The sequence below is a fragment of the Quercus lobata genome, chromosome 1 (assembly GCF_001633185.2).
Source record: "Quercus lobata isolate SW786 chromosome 1, ValleyOak3.0 Primary Assembly, whole genome shotgun sequence".
In the NCBI taxonomy this organism is placed as follows: domain Eukaryota; kingdom Viridiplantae; phylum Streptophyta; class Magnoliopsida; order Fagales; family Fagaceae; genus Quercus; species Quercus lobata.
This window is the reverse complement of record NC_044904.1, coordinates 32204410-32220792: the sequence shown is the minus strand read 5'-3', so window position 1 is coordinate 32220792 and position 16383 is coordinate 32204410. Positions and strand designations below refer to the sequence as shown.

The window sequence follows — 16383 nt, the reverse complement described above, 5'->3', positions numbered from 1 at the left end:
CAAGGCTATATTAATGCTTTTGTAAGTCTTTTCTATATAAAAAAATTATAAGAAAATTTTTTTTGAAAAAATAATAAATTTTCATTATATCTATTTGATTCGAGGCATAGAGAAAAGTAATGATAACATTAACATTTTAAAGTTAAATATATGTCCTTGATTGAAATTATATTTGATAAATTATAGGAATAAAAATAATTTTCTATCATATATTTCCCAAATACCACCAGCTAGTGTGGCTTAGTGGTTGCCCCCTTCTTGATGGCTGTGCCAGGCACGAGTTCGAGTCCTCATACCCCATAGGTGTGGGGTTTGGACTTTGGTTTCTAAAAAAAAACAAAGTGCATGGGTGGAGTCCAAGTCGCGGGCACCATTATGTGATGGTGGTACTCACAGGCGATGTATCTGTGGGGTGTGGTCGGCTGTGATATCACACGTGAGCCACCCTTTTTGGTTTCTCAAAAAAAAAAAAATTTCCCAAATACCCTTAAGTCAACACACTTTTTCCTTTTTACCTAACGAGCCACTGAAGTCAGTCGTGAAAAAGTTTGATAGGGGTAGTTCAATTTTAAAGGATCATCCAAACGCGCCCTATTGAGAATTGGTCGCTGCACTCCCACGCGTTTTGCCAATCAGGTCCGCGCGCACTTTTTCATTGGTGATTAGCCGTTAAATTTAAATTTAAATTTATTTAATACCCATTCAAGTGGAATTAGCCAATTATTAGAGGAATAAAAATGATGTCGCTTTTTATATTTCTTTATTGCTTGTCACCTCCCCTTCATTTTCACAAGTTCCTCATTCATCATGATGCATATTTTAAAAAGAAGGCGAAATTTAGATACAGTTAATTAGATGTTTTACATTAGGCTACTTGATTTATATTGACCAATGAATCAAAAATAGGATTATCTATAAAAGGGTGAATAGATATTGAGATGAGGAACTACTCTAAAGTCTCTAGCTGAGTAGAATTACAAGCAAAAAAAAGGGCAATTGAATTAATCATCAACACATAAATATAGATTACTCCTACTTATTAGACTTCTAATTAATTAAGGGGTTGCTTGGAGATACTTTATTTTTAATGAAAGAAATATAGGAGGTTCGCGGGTGTGGTCGCTACCTTCTGCTTACTTAAACCTGACTCATGCATGACGTCTGATCATTCGCATAATAATGAGGCTTGCCATTACTCGAACCTATATTTTGCACTCGTAGGAATAATGGTTCATGAAGTGATGACTCTTGACATCAAACCACCCCTTTGTTGAATAGTTGAGAGTATAAAATGGTAAGGACCTTGCCCTAATGAACTACAATATATGAAAGCTTTAAATTAAATTGAAGAACTTAAAGTAACACTTAAGAATTTTTAAATTTCATATTACACTTAAAAAACTATCCCTAAGATTTCCTTTGAAAGAATTTTGTTAATACTCTCGTTTGTAAAGTAAAACCATAACTTTAAAACTTGTTATGATCCTTGTCTTAATATCCTCCAACATGTCTTTCATTCCAATGACTAGTTCATTCCCATCATGCTTTCTTACTAAATGATATATATACATATATTATTGAATCACCTGTCATTTGTTGTATTATTTTTCTATATATAATACATTAATCAAACAACTAGTTAATACAATAAATTATAACTTAGTTGTATGCTTCCAACACCCATTTAACAGTATAAAAGCTAAATTGGTTAACTTGTGTTAGAAAATATCCGTATACAATCAATATACTATTGATTCAAAATCCATCCATATGCGTTTATATCAATAAAACAAACCTCATCCACTAGTATAATTTTTTTTTTAAAAAAATATTAACCAATCACTTTAAGTTACTTCTAGATTTTTTATAAGTGAATCCTGTTAATTCAATTAATAAGAAAACAATTGAATCTTACCTACACCAAAAAACCTTTCTAGTGTTTTTATAATAGATATGTTAGGTTTTAAAACTTATGGCATCCTTTGTATGATAATTGTTTTTTATTATTAGACTAAAACATGTTATTATTATTATTATAGAGTTTGAACATATAGTGTCCGTTGATAATTGTGTTCTTTATTATTAAACTAAGATACCAATCGGTTTTTGGTGTAGGTGGGAATTGAATCCCAAAACTCTTATTTAACCATCAGAAATTTTTTCAGTTAAACTAATTGGAACCCACATGAGCTTCTTTTCAATATAACCAAAATTCAAACCTATGTATTTACTTGACTATAAAAAAACCTTTACCATAGAACTAACACCAACAAAGCTATCTCATATTCTATCTTTCTAACACCAACAAAGCTATCTCATATTCTATCTTTGGCTAAAAAAAAAGGCTACAATACCTATAGTTATAAGGGAAATATTAATAAGTACCATGTGGTGCTTGTTAAGATTTCATTATACAAGTCTCACTTAAAAAAAAAAAAAAAAAAAAGGAAAGAAATTGTAAAAGAATTGCTAAAAGCTACCAAAAAAAACTATTATTACTACCAAAAATTGCCAAAAAATTTGTTGTTAAAGGGTACTTCACGGTGACAGTTAACACAACCCTAGTTATAAAAGCTTTTTTGGCATTTTTGAAGTGAACTTTCTTTGCAAAAACATCCCATTTCCAACATCCCTAAAATGCAAAAAGCAAAAATTAAAACCCAAACAAGTCTCTCTTGACGTTATCAAGTCACAGCAAAAGTCAAGCCTCCAGCCACCGTAAAAAGTAGAAACAAAACAATAATATTTAAGAAAAAAAATACCACGATGCCAAAGAATCTCACCCTTTGATACGCTTTCCGCTTGGACAACTGTCTCTCTCTCTCTCTCTCTCTCTATCTCTCTTTCTCTACGTGTCTGTTGCCGGGCTCTCCGGAGAGAAATGGAGCTATTGCAGCCATCGCACCCACTTCATCACGGCATAGGCACCAACACCCTGTACGGGTTCCCTTCTTCCGGGTCTAACTTCGGGTACGGGTTTCACCCGGAGATGAGTTCACAACCTCAGCTTCCATATATTCAAGAGGAAGCAGGAGATCATGAAGAAGAAGCAGCAAGAGATCATGAAAAAGTACATGTGGCGGTCGGTAAGTCTATGGAGCGAGCTGTGGCTTTGCTTCAATGGTCATGCAAGAACTTTCGGGACCAAGAAATTTGTGTAATTCATGTTCATCAGCCTTCTCATCAGATTCCTACACTTTGTAAGTTTCTTTGACTTGCTTCTTCATTGTTTTTCGTTAATGGGTCTCTGAATTTTGTGTTGGATTTTCAATTTTTTTTACTTAAAGTCTTGTGGGTGTGTTTGGTTTATGTTTTAGAAATTGTGGGGTTTGATTGAAATTCTTGTGCTGTGTGTAATTGTTTTAAGTATATGGGTGCGTTTAACTCAGATTTTTGAGCTTTTGCTGAATTTAAAAATGTTCCTTGAAATTCTGATATATTTGTGGGGAATTTTAATTAGGGTATACTTTGTTGTGGATATGTCAGTTAAGTTTACATAAAAAGTTTTTACTTTGTCAAGTGGGTGTTGAAAAAAAACAGTAGTAATAATTAATAACGAAGATATGAGATGTGATTACCTTCCTTTTCTTTTCTGAGATTTTGTTAGTATACTGGCTGAGATATTATGTTTTGTAAATTTGGATGAAGATTTGAGATTCATCATATCAGTTTCTTTTACTTTCCTTCATTTTCTTAGCATTTTGAGTAAGCTAGATTGTTTTTTTGAATCACAAATTTCGTGCAGTGGGAAAATTACCGGCAAGTAAAGCAAGTGGTGAAGTAGTGGCTGCATATAGAAAGGAGGAATGGGCACAGACAGTGAAGCTCTTAGGATCTTACGTGAGCCTTTGCAATGCAGAAAAGGTGTTTATCTCTCTGTGCTTATTGTTATTGTAATTACTGATTTTATGCAGTTTCCATGCAGAAATTTAATTTGATTGGGATCATCTGTATTGTGATTGTTCCATCAACTCTTTGTGATTCTTCTTTTTTCACCACTTTCTTTGCAGTCTACCATCATAAAAGTGTATAGCCTTCTGTGTATGAGGCAAAATCAGCTTTATGAATACTTTGAGTTTTCTTGGAGTTTGATGAAGCAATAATACTCTTGATGTTGATTGTTAGCGTCAAAAGTTGCTGCATTAATGAGAAGTGTGTTCTAACTTTTGTTTCTCAAGTTGTGGTTTTTCCTTGGTATATGCTTTTCCCGGATGAAAGTAGAAGTGGAGTTAATGCCAAGTTAGAAATTTGGCAAGACGCACTAGAATCTAAAGGGTTTCAATTAAGTAGGGTTAAAACAAAGTACATAGAATGTAAATTTAGTAAAAGTAAAAACATAGAAAAATCAACAGTAAGATTGGACGGTCAGGAGATACAAAAGAGTGAGAGTTTTCAAATCAATAATTCATAAAGATAGAGAGATTTAGAGATTTAGAGTGTGAATCATAGGATAAGAGTAGTGTGGATGAAGTGGAGAAGCACATCAAGAGCATTGTATGATTGTAGAATACCTATTAAGTTAAAGAGAAAATTTTATAAGACTATTATACGACCAACTATGCTCTATGATACTAAATGTTGAGAAAATCCTCTTAAAGATAGGGGTTTCCCCTATTGATGAAAAGATGAGGGAGAGTCGCGTGAGATGATTCGGTCATGTTCAAAGGAGAGTGATTAATGCACCGATAAGAAAGAGTTAGTTGATTCAAGTTGAGGGAACAAAAAAAGGTAGGAATCAAAAAATAACATTAGTGGAAAAAATAAAAAAGGACATATCAATTAAGAAAGTAACAGAGAGTATAATTTCAGATAGAATATAATGAAGGAAAAGAATACATGTGGCAGACCCTAACTAATCTATTGAGGATCCATAGCCAACCCCAAAAATTTGAGATGAAGGCTTTGTTGTTGTTGTTGTTATTGTATGTATTCCAATCATGATGAAAGTCAAATTTTAGGATAGTGGTTCAGAGCAGTTTTATATAAGAGTTAGAAAGTGTTTGGATTTCAAAAATTAATTGCCAAGCCATGTAGTGAGCAATAATTGGAGAATTTGCTAAGTCATGGGCAGTTATCAGTTATAATTTGATTGGTTTTCAATTATAAAGCATGTTAAACATTCCTTTAAAATGTGCCAATATTTTTACGATTTTTTTTTATTCTTTCCTTTTTTTGACCTCAAGTTGGTTATTACTATAAAGTGAGGGTATTTTGAGGCATTTGTAAACTGGACACCAAAGGGGGCTACTCCAATTATAGTAGTAATGATAATTTTGTAGGAAAGTTTATCCAAAAAGAGAAAGCTCAAAAAAAAACAACCTATGCCAAAGTTTTGATTCCATACCGTACCGTATGGGTTGGTACTATCGAAAAATTTTATACTGGTTACTAAACAATTACAGTTAAGCCATCCTGAAACATTTCAATTTTAAGTACTGGCCTATTTTGGCTTGTACCAGTTATAGCAGTTCTGGGCTGTAATACAATCTGGGACTGCAAAAATTTCATATATGCTACAGTGCTAATTCTTTTCTTCTTTCTCTTCTCTCCGCTAATGACATTCCTCTTCTTCTTCTTCTTCTTTGTTTTCTTCTTCTTGGTCTTTTCTGACTTTCTCCCTTAGGTCATGTGTAATCATTCTTACACTTTTCATCCTTAAAGTTTGAGATTTTTCATTTTGGTCCACCAAGTTTGATTATGTTTTCCAAACGGTCCTTTTTATCTTTGTGATTGATCTGGCCATTAAGTGCCAACAAAATGATGTAGTTTCTTCTCTCTTTTAGTGGATATTTTAGTTGCGAAGATGGACAAAAGGGAATTTTAAAAACATAATCAAACTTGGTGGACCAAAATAAAAAATTCAAAATGAAAACAATTCCAAACTCTAAGTCAAAAGTGTAATTAAGTATCATTTTTATTATAAAGTTAGATACCAAGATTGATTAGGGCCACATGGTCAACATTGTTTTAGGTTGGGAATGGGTTCGCATTTATAAGGACTCTTAAAATTTACATGGTTTCTAACTTCTAACCATATATATATATATATATATATATATATATAACAGCTATGATATCGACTGCGACGATTGGTACCAAAATATTTTGTTTCCCTAGCCAAATAGAAATGGCCTTTGCTATGGCATTGACAGCTTTGCTCTATACTCTACAGTTTTTTTTGATGTAACCCTCCTCATTTTATATGGTCAGTTCTTTCCAAATAGTTGGGGACTCTGAAGTATCTGTTTCAACATGAGTGTATGCCCTGCATTAGTTGAATTTGCCTCACTTTTCCTACATTTCTAGTGGTAGGCTTCCAATCTCATTTTTTAGGGAAAAATCAAGATGATGCAAGTGAAGTATTTAGCCAGAGATTTTGCTTAAAATTTTTCCTGAAAATGTCATTTACAGGAAACATTAAGAGCTATCTTTTGCATTTCCAAAAATGAGAATTTCTTAATAACTGAAACTGATGTAAAATTATAAATTCTTAGGTCAAGAATATTTGATTTTCTTTCCTTACTGAGTCGATTATTTACTGGACTCATCTTGCTTGCTTTATAGGTGAAAGCAAGCTTTGTTACAATAGAAGCTGACCAAGTTCAGAAAGGAATTGTAGATCTGGTGAACGTACATGGTATTAGGAAGCTTGTGATGGGGGCTGTGCCTGAAACGTAAGTGGTCCATCTGTCATATCATCGTCCTCTATGGAAATCTAATTATCATATTTTCTAATCTTCTAAGTTATATATATATATTCCCCCCCCCTCCCTTTTGTCAGGTTATATATATAGTTTTTTAAAGCTACATATATATAGTTTTGGTGTGTGTATTACTCAGATGATAGTAGCAGATTTTTTTCCCTATAAAAAAAATGTTCAACTTGGATTCTTTTGCTTTTTCATACCATACAAACAAACATGGGCATGTTAGAGTTGCGACTTAGCAAAATGTATCAGTGAGTTTCTTTTCTGTTTTCTCAACAGTTGCTCTTCTGTACACACTGGGATTTCTCTATACTCTGTTCCCATGTGTTGTGTCCTTTTCATTAGAGTTTCCACTAGTTGGCTGGTTGAAATTGCGTGTGTGTGTGTATTCTGTTCTTCCATTCTAACGGTTTTGAACAGTTGCGTGAAGGTGAAAAAGAGCTCCAGAAAGGCAAATTATGCTGCCAAAAATGCTCCCTCATTCTGTGAAATATGGTTTGTCAAGAAAGGGAAACATATGTGGACGAGAGAAGCTTCTGAAGTCCCAAATGCTTTGTCTCCATCTAGTCAACCTGAGATTACAACTGCAGAAACTTTGAGATCCAAATCTTTTCAATACAGTAAAAGTAATGCAATCCATCCAGAAAGTGTTTCATTCTTTTCTGATAAATTTACACATTTTGCTGGAAGCAGCAATTGTGTTCTGGGTGATACAGTTCATGTCGAAGAGCTTTCATTGCCCATCTTATCCTACTCCCCTCACAATCTCCAGAGTTCATTTTTTCCACCATCTACAAGCACCAGTTTTGAAAATAATTCTCCTGGGAGAATGGTCTCTGCAATTTCTGATCCAAGGGTTGACGAAATGAGCTTGTATGACCAGCTAACAGAAGCCAAGATAGAAGCTGAGGCATCAATGAATGAGGTGTTTGCAGAAATAATGAAGCGTAAAAAATTGGAAATGGAAGCTGTTGAAGCTATCAGCAAGGTAAGCATGAGCTTGATGTCCATTCTTCATTGTAGGGATTTGCAATTTACAATATCACGGTTCCTAAGAGTTACGGAGGCAAAATAGATTTTGGGAAAGGCTTTTAGTTTATAGCGTGTGATAAAATAAACTACAAATATGTTCATTTTCCTGTTATTTACAAGCATAATTATGCTCCTTTTTAGTGTAAGAAATTGAAAACTGTATTGATTTTTGCTTGTTGTGAAGTATAAAGTTCCGTCTCTTATGTCTTTTAAAGAATTGCTTGAAAAGAATAGGAAAAGAACAAAAGGTTATAATAATATTTACATGCTCACATGATTTGATTTTTTTTTTTTTTTTTTTTGGGGGTGGGGGGGGGGGGGGGATCCATTGGAAGCCTGTTGGGCCCATGGGATACAATAGGACCTATCTAAACTTACAAAATGGATTCTGGCAAGTGACAAAAATTGTGCCGCAAACTTTCTAGGACAAGAATACACTAGGATTTTATCACTTATTTAAAGGTTTGGCAATGCATTCAAATGATGATGAAAATATACACTACAAATAATAATCCGTTATTGACTTAGTACCCGTTTGGATTGGGCTGAATCTCATGTCTGCGTTTTGTGTTGCGTTTTCTCTTTTTTTTTTTTTGGTCAGCTGCAGCAGGGGACAGCGGTTACTGTTCATGAGCAGTAGCCGCACTTTTCCTACTTTTTCGTCACTTTTATTAGCCCTGTGAACAGTACATAAGACCCACAAATATCACTTTTCAGCAACTTTTTCATTAAAAATGGATCTCACAGCACTATTCACACATTTAAAAATTATTTTGCTACAGTGTTTTCAGTTTCAGCAAAAATAAGCTCAATCCAAACAGACCCTTAGAATCTTGTGAGTCATCTTTCAACCTCAGAATTTTTTATGTCCTCAGATCAGAGTCTTTGAATCTGCCCATGCACATGAAGTTAAGCTGAGGAAGGAGGGTGAGGATGCACTGAGAACAACAATACAAGAACAAGAAAAGGTATTGGAAGAAAGAGAAGAAGTAACTAGAGAGCTACAAAGAACCATGAGAAATGTTGCTCTTCTAGATAGTCGTGCACAGGAAGCAAACCGTAGGTGTGATGAAGTAGTTGGAGAACTAAATTTGATTCAGGCATCCATTTCAACTCTACGGCAGGAGAAGCAGAGGATCCGTCATCAGAAAACAGAAGCCCTGCGCTGGCTTGAAAGGTGGAGACGTGGACAAGCTGGAGCTGCTAACTGCAATGGGCTCATTGGCTTTGTTGATGAATTGCCTGAGTTAGCAGTATTTTCATTGTCAGATCTGCAAACTGCTACATGCAATTTTTCTGAGAGCTTCAAGCTTGGGCAGGGAGGATATGGTTCTGTTTACAAGGGGGAAATGTTTGGTAGAACTGTTGCTATAAGGAAGTTCAACCCTCATAGCATGCAAGGACCATCAGAGTTTCAACAAGAGGTAAAGCTCCTTTTCTCTCCTCTCTATTTCTCTCTACTAAAATAGTTATTGAGACTCTTGTAGACTTTTAAAACTTAGGGATGCTTTTATGTATTATGTTGAACTACCATGCAAGCTTAAGTATTGATTTGATTCATTTGAACTTTCAAATAGATACAGTGCCTCCAATTTCTAATGCCATACTGCGCTTTTTGTGCTCTATACCCTATTTTTTCTACAACTTTCTGTTGAAGGTTCAGAAGTAACTTGCCTTCTCCCATAGTTTTCTTTTCTCATAGAGAACTCCCTCTTTATTAAAGGGGTGGAGTTTACTACCAGAGAGGCAACTATAGGGGATTTCCAAATACTTTGAGACTTAAGTGGTTCTAAGTATATGCCACACCACACTGCTGGGGCTGATGATATATATGTAGGTAATCACGTGCTGCTGCCAATTCATTGGGGGTTTCCGATCTAATCCCAGCGCTCAGTAGTCTCTCAGTGTCTCTTCATGTAGAAGTTTGAAAAGAAAATTATGCACCCTATGTTTGAGCCTTTCTTGTACATTCAAAACTTCCTTTGTTAGTAGTTGTTATATTAATTTATAAACCATTTAGATGGAGTATATTAATTGGTAAACCTTTTAAAATTTCAGGGCCAATCTGTATAATGTGTCAATTTGCCAGGTTGTTAAAATACTGCTTTAAATATCTGGATAACCTGTGTGTGCCACAGGGGTGTGCGTACAAGAAAAGGCCTCTCAATTGGACTCCCCTGTATGGATCCTTCTAAATACCTACCTTTTCTTTTCCAGATTATCCAAATGAGTGTTATGAGATGTGCGATCATGTGTCCATGAACTTTAGTCTAAGAAACATAAGCATTAAGCTAGATGCCCCCCCCCCTCTGAAGGAAAAAACTTGGGCAACATTTAGCAGTGAGTTGGTACTTAGTTTTTCTTACTTTTTTTAGATGCCTACTGCCTAGTATACCATACCTTTCATTCTTTTTGAAATAACCTTTGTTTTTGTGCATGCAGGTTCAAGTTCTTGGAAAACTCCAGCATCCTCATCTGGTGACGTTGCTTGGTGCATGCCCAGAAGCCTGGTCTCTTGTATATGATTACTTGCCCAATGGGAGCCTCCAAAACCACCTTTTCCGAAAAAGCAATAATCCTCCCTTGCTATGGAATACCCGAACACGTATCATTGCTGAAATCTCTAGTGCCCTTTGCTTCTTGCACTCTTCCCAACCAGAAAAGATCATCCATGGTGATCTGAAACCTGACAATGTACTTCTAGATGCTGATCTAAGCTGCAAGATATGTGAGTTTGGGCTTTGCAGGCTAGTAACTGAGGAGAACCTTCATTGCCCCAGTTTCCGCCGGGGCACGGAGCCCAAGGGTGCTTTTACGTATACAGATCCCGAGTTTCAGAGAATTGGAGTTCTGACACCCAAGTCTGACATTTACTCCTTTGGGCTGATCATTCTGCAGCTACTCACAGGAAGGCTTCCAACTGGGTTAGCAGCTGAGGTGCGTAAGGCAGATTCATGTGGGAAATTGGCATCAATTTTGGATTCATCAGCAGGAGAATGGCCTACATTTGTGGCAAGGCGGTTGGTAGACCTGGGGCTGCAATGTTGTCAATTGAGCAGCAGGGATAGACCAGATATGACACCTTCTCTAGTGAGGGAACTAGAGCAGTTGCATGTCTCCGAAGAGCGACCAGTGCCATCTTATTTCTTGTGCCCTATACTTCAGGTAAGTGATGCTTCTCGTTTAGAACTTGAGTTGAGGAATGGTACCAATATGGTAATTAGTGATGGACCTAGTTATTTAGGTTGGCTGATGAACCAATAAGCAACTTGTGGGAAGTCAAACTCGCTAACCTAACAAATTAAGCTAAGGCTGAAAGACCAAGCTGCTTTTTTTTTTTTTTTTTTTTTTTTTTTTTTTTTTTTTTATAATAATTAAAAAAAAGGTAAACATGACTGACTCTAACACCTAATCTGAAAGGACCCATGAGCTCACCCATATTTATAATTGGAGGAACAAGCTGGAACTCCAAGCTTGGTTGCTAAAGCCTAGATGTACTGGGGCTCGACAGTCAACTTGCTTGGGTCTTGAATATAGGGTGCAGTAGCCTTAGACATGTTTTCAATCACCTTTTGATGCTTATCAATCGGAGTTATCGTAAATAGCTTTGCAAAATTTGAACCAAGCAAGATTCTAGGTCAGCCAAGAAAACTACTAGTGTTAAGGTAGTGCTCAAGCTCAACTTGGGCTTAAAAAAAGGGTTCAACCATGCTGAGCTAAGCTGTGCTTTACTTGGCTAGTTTATTGTCTCGTGAGTGTAAAGTTCCACCAAGAGCATGATTATTTAAATCCTGCAACTCCATGAAAGCTAAAACGTCAAACTGCCATGGGTTGAAGATATAATTAGAAAGAAAAGCATCCCCAACAACATATTGTTCACATTGGACACATTATAAAGATCCCATATAGGACTCATATGAGTCTCACGGAGAACTCTATAAAATGGATGACTTGGATCTGCCCATTGCAGGAAGTGTTGTGACAAATATTACCCGTGTATACAACAACTAAATCTTAGTCCTGAAACTTTGGGATCAATTAAGGATATTTCAAAATGACTAATCATAGTCTTTTCAACCATTTTATCCTATTAAAAATCACCTTTTTTCATCTCCTTAATTAACATGTTTTTCTTTCTTTTTCCCTATTACTTCTACTAATGTTATTTTAGGTATTCTTCTACCATTTTTTGCTCCCTCAACTTAAATAAAATCATTCTTCCTCACTAGTGCCTTAGTTGCTCTCCTTTTACATATAACCAAACAATCTCAATTCTCAAGCGACACCCTCTTATCTTTTCATTAATAAGGTTCATTCGTAAACCCTAATTCTGATTGACATATGAAACCTTAATTTTAATTGACATAAGAAACCTAATAATTGAATTGCAAAAGTACCCTTGTCTCTAGAAAATTAAATAACCATACTAATAAACCTCATTAAACTGCTAAGACCTAAAATAAAATACAATTGGATAATAAAAAATATAATTGACTCCAAAATTAAATAAACTAAATTGAAATAGACATCTCTCTGCACTTTCCGCACCAAGTACCATAAAACATAGTCGGTCTTATATCAGTCTTATAAAAAGTGTGGCTTACATGTTTAATGGGTTGCTTTCAGGAAATAATGCATGACCCGCAGGTGGCAGCAGATGGGTTCACTTACGAAGGGGAAGCATTGCGTGGATGGTTGGAAAATGGGCATGATACTTCTCCCATGACCAATCTGAAATTGAGTCACTTGCTTCTTACTCCTAATAATGCTCTGAGGCTTGCTATACAGGATTGGCTTTGCAAATGTTGAGACTTGAGAGTACCTTTGTTAATGAGTTCTAGCTCAACTGGCAATTCCTCCCCGTGTAAGTGTTAGGTGGAGAGTGAGGTCGTGCAATCAAGACCCACTAGGTTCATGTGTAACATACCGATCAAGAGAAAAGAAAAAAACACCTTTGTACCTCTTAATATGTGTATTTATGTAGCATCTTTTATTATATTTGTGTAGTGATTCATTGTAATGCATCCCTGCTTTACCGCTGTAGATAATGCATCAAGAGTGGGTTTCCTAATGCTTCGTGTTGTTGTTTGTACAACACAATAGTCAATGAGCTAGATAGTAGATTCCATTTTATATATTGTGAAAGCAACCAAAATTGCGATGAGTGAACAGAATTGTATATGGAGGTGAGGTTAGTTTTGTTAATCTTTTAATTGGCCAATATTTAAACTCAAAAACAAAAATGTATGAAACAGCTCATTTTTGAAGTGACTTATACATATTAGTTGATATAATTTTCAAATACAGTAGTACTTGAAGGAGAACGTTGAAATTAAAAAAAAAAAAATGAAGGCATAACAAAAGTGATGGAACTCCTTCGTGTATATGAGGAGTCATACTAGTTTTTCGTTTTGTCGAAGAGTTAAATAATGAAAATAATATGACTTGAGTGTTTCATTGAATTAATTAGGTCATGTAATGAGATTAATATTATGAATAAATAATCAATAGTCCCGTGAAATAGGAATTAAGATTTGGCTGAGAGCCTTTGGATTGGAAAAGTTTAACCTTCTTTTTTTTTTTTTTCACTTTTTTTGAACCAAGGGCTGAAATTGAAAGTTAACTTTCAATCCTAGGCCAATATTGGATTCATAAATGCATTTTTAACAATATTTGGGGAGAGGAGTGAGGTGATGAGACTACGGTAATATCCTAATAGGAAGTTTCAAACAAATTTGTGTCATTCGATAGCTAGTATTTCATTTAGATTGCCCATTTTGAATTAAAGGCATTATGAAATGGATTTTTAAGTTGTATTAATTTACAAAACAAACTTGAAATGTTAAGATGTAACAAATCTTAAAATGTTAAGATTAAAGCTTGGTTGTTGTTGGTGGTGGTGTTATTCTTTACTGATGCAACAAGATATACAAGGGAGCAAATAAATAACCACCCTAATAAAAAATGCCATTGGGATTTCTAATAAATTTCTTATATGGACTTTATTATAGTAGTCAAACCATCACAAATTAAACATCATGGCTAGAAATCCTATCATTTGAAAGGAAGGAGAAAAGACTTACTCTTATCAAAATAGCTTGATGAGTGTTCCAAAGAGCTTAATAACATTGTTTCTTTTTTTGTAAGAGTCAAACCATCACAAATTAAACATCATGGCTAAAAATCCTATCATTTGAAAGGAAGGAGAAAAGGCTCTTATCAAAATAGCTTGATGAGTGTTCCAAAGAGCTTAATAACATTGTCTTTTTTTCACTTTACCAAGCACAATAGAATTTTAACATTCCTTAAATATTACTATAGACTGTAGAGTACAAATATAGGGGTTTCGCTTGTGTCCATTGCATTGAAGTACTTGATGCGACATGAATCCAACTCATGCCCAAAATTTCCTACATGTCAGTCTCGTATCCTGTCCATCAACAATGCATTGGATGAAAGCCTTGCCCCAAATATAGTACTCAAATACACAATAACCAGAACAGCCAAAGGCCAGCTAGTTAACTGATTATAGATTAGAACAATATTTCAATCAAATCTTCAAAAGCAGTGAGGCTGTGGTTTGATTCTGAGTCTCATTGAAGGGATGATCTTCTTCCATGGACATCTCAATCCTGGATTCATTTTTCTTATCATCCAGAAGTGGGTTAGACTCCCCTGTGGGGTTCCATATGTGCAACTCTTCCTTGTCAGGAGCCGTATTTTCTTTGAAACTAGTCTGAGTTTCAGCCTTCTCAAGCACCTTGGTGTTGCACAAACCGTCCAAAGATTTCTCATTCTCAATGTTGTTACTAGACTCAAGCATTATTTCAACCTGATGGCTTTGCTGTGATCTTTGAACTTCTTTGCACAACCCTTTGTTTGAGTTTGACTCAAGCATTATTTCAACCTGATGGCTTTGCTGTGGTCTTTGAACTTCTTTGCACAACCCTTTTTTTGAGTTTGAAAACTGGTTTTCCTGATTTCCTTGACTGTTGAACTGAGAATTAGACCTTCCAAATGTTGTGAAAGATGGTGATTCTCTTAGAACACTTTCTGCTGAAGATGGCCGATGGCTAAAGCTCCCAAAACCTTGAATCCCTCTTGTTAGCTTCCGAGCTCGGTCTCTTTCTTCTTTGAGAAGAGGGCCTTTCTCAAGCAGCTTCAATATTCTTTCAGCTTTTTTTCTAGCAGTGAGGCCCCAATTAAATCTGCATATACAAGTATTTAGATCTTATTACAACTATATACAGTGCTAACATAAAAGCAAAGACAGGTCGAAAAACTAAGCTAGAATTACAAACCCTTTCTCATCTATATACTGAAAGCTTTCCATTTCACTTATAACATCTTTGTCACTTCGAAACTCTCCTGCAACACTCTCTGGCCCTTGTGTCAACAAATGCTCAAGTACAATCAGGGAATTATAAGAGACCCTCCAATTCTTTCTTTCAAACTTCAGGAATCTGATGCATAATTGTAAAGTCACCAATCCACATCATTGTTGCATATCAAATTGGCAAAAAAGGAAGACAAAAACAAAAAACCCTGAACCTTTTGTGCAGAATTTCTACAATTCTTGTATAATCTTCTAGTTCAAAAGCAGCCTTTGAAATTGATCCCAAGGTAGGCATGTCTGGCGCCCATGGATTTCCACTTGTAGCTTCTTCTGTCATCCTGCAAATTAATCATCAAAAGCATCATTAGAAACTAGAAAGACACCCATATCAGAAACCAAAACAAACAAATCCCATCAAAAAAAAAAAAAAAAAAAATCCAAAACAAATAACTAGTTCCAACATCAAATAGTCAAACCATAAAACCAAGTCCACATGACAAAATTGTGTAACTGATAATAAACTTACAACTGTGCGGTTGTGACATCTGTGAGAGCTAATCTAGCAGTCTTGATCTTCTCCTTGAAAAAGAAAGAAGCTTGCTTTTTCAATTCATGGAAAGAGGACGTGCCCATCATGTTGCTGCTAGTGTTTTTGCTTAAGATAGACATTGTCTAAATTGAACAAGATTTGGAAAGTTTTGCTAGATTATTTTCTTAAAAGTGGGTAGAGTTGAAAAAACAAAAAGGCACAACTAATCCACTGATACAATAAAACCATCGCCTAATATATTTGGGCAAATATCCATAATTCAAACAATGTTTTGCTTTGCAGATTTAATAAGTAAGAAACAAAGAAAATGGCAAATTCAGTGATAGTCTTTAAAATCAGGCGAAGATTTCAAAGGGGAGAAATTTTGAGTGGAATTTTGGCAGGAAAAAAAAATTGTGGGTCATTTTAGATTGATGGTGTGTAAAGATCTAATTAGTCCCTATAGTCTTTGGAGTTTAAAATTTAAGAATGGTGTTATGTCAGCATCTCTATAGTCAACTAGACAGCGGGTGTTTCGGTTTGAATTTGAAATGGTCGATTACTAATTCCAAGTAAGTAATTCTACTTCCACGAAAAGAAATTTAAAAATAAGAATAGCACGTGACTCATTTTATCTCTATACATTAAGAGGATTCATAAAATTAGTTATGGATTCAATAAAATGTCAAAAATACCCTTAATCTAATTAGATAATCCTTATTCTTAAAAAATAAAAAATTGGGTTAAAATTGTAATTCAAAAAAATTCAAAAATATATA

General features: G+C 35.1%; 2 protein-coding genes across 3 annotated transcripts; one reads left to right on the top strand and one right to left on the bottom strand.

Annotated features, from left to right (window-relative positions):
- Positions 1–2758: 2758 nt before the first annotated feature.
- On the top strand, positions 2759–12874 carry LOC115987036 (U-box domain-containing protein 33-like). The gene is made up of 7 exons (XM_031110482.1): positions 2759–3200; positions 3746–3864; positions 6565–6674; positions 7128–7695; positions 8615–9163; positions 10182–10904; positions 12366–12874. The coding sequence occupies exons 1-7, from the start codon at positions 2882–2884 to the stop codon at positions 12546–12548; spliced, it is 2571 nt and encodes an 856-aa protein (XP_030966342.1). The 5' UTR covers positions 2759–2881; the 3' UTR covers positions 12549–12874.
- A 1098-nt stretch (positions 12875–13972) lies between these two features.
- LOC115995383 (epsin-3) lies at positions 13973–16048 on the bottom strand. Of its 2 annotated transcripts, XM_031120050.1 has the most exons (5): positions 15602–16048; positions 15291–15413; positions 15041–15202; positions 14687–14947; positions 13973–14611 (listed from the first exon to the last, which is right to left on the bottom strand). In XM_031120050.1, exons 1-5 carry the CDS (start codon positions 15742–15744, stop codon positions 14290–14292), a joined length of 1011 nt encoding a protein of 336 aa, XP_030975910.1. In that variant the 5' UTR covers positions 15745–16048; the 3' UTR covers positions 13973–14289. The 2 variants fall into 2 exon arrangements, with proteins under 2 accessions (XP_030975910.1, XP_030975830.1); XM_031119970.1 differs by having other exon boundaries at positions 13973–14947.
- Positions 16049–16383: the final 335 nt, after the last annotated feature.

Excerpts from the sequence above, each read along its gene's own strand:
- LOC115987036 (XM_031110482.1), top strand. The coding sequence starts at position 2,882 with ATGGAGCTATTGCAGCCATCGCACCCACTTCATCACGGCATAGGCACC. Across the intron at positions 3,201-3,745 it reads TCATCAGATTCCTACACTTT|TGGGAAAATTACCGGCAAGT; the intron begins GTAAGTTTCTTT and ends AATTTCGTGCAG. Across the intron at positions 3,865-6,564 it reads GCCTTTGCAATGCAGAAAAG|GTGAAAGCAAGCTTTGTTAC; the intron begins GTGTTTATCTCT and ends CTTGCTTTATAG.
- LOC115995383 (XM_031119970.1), bottom strand. The coding sequence starts at position 15,744 with ATGTCTATCTTAAGCAAAAACACTAGCAGCAACATGATGGGCACGTCC. Across the intron at positions 15,414-15,601 it reads GATGTCACAACCGCACAGTT|GATGACAGAAGAAGCTACAA; the intron begins GTAAGTTTATTA and ends ATTAATTTGCAG. Across the intron at positions 14,948-15,040 it reads CAGTATATAGATGAGAAAGG|ATTTAATTGGGGCCTCACTG; the intron begins GTTTGTAATTCT and ends TTGTATATGCAG.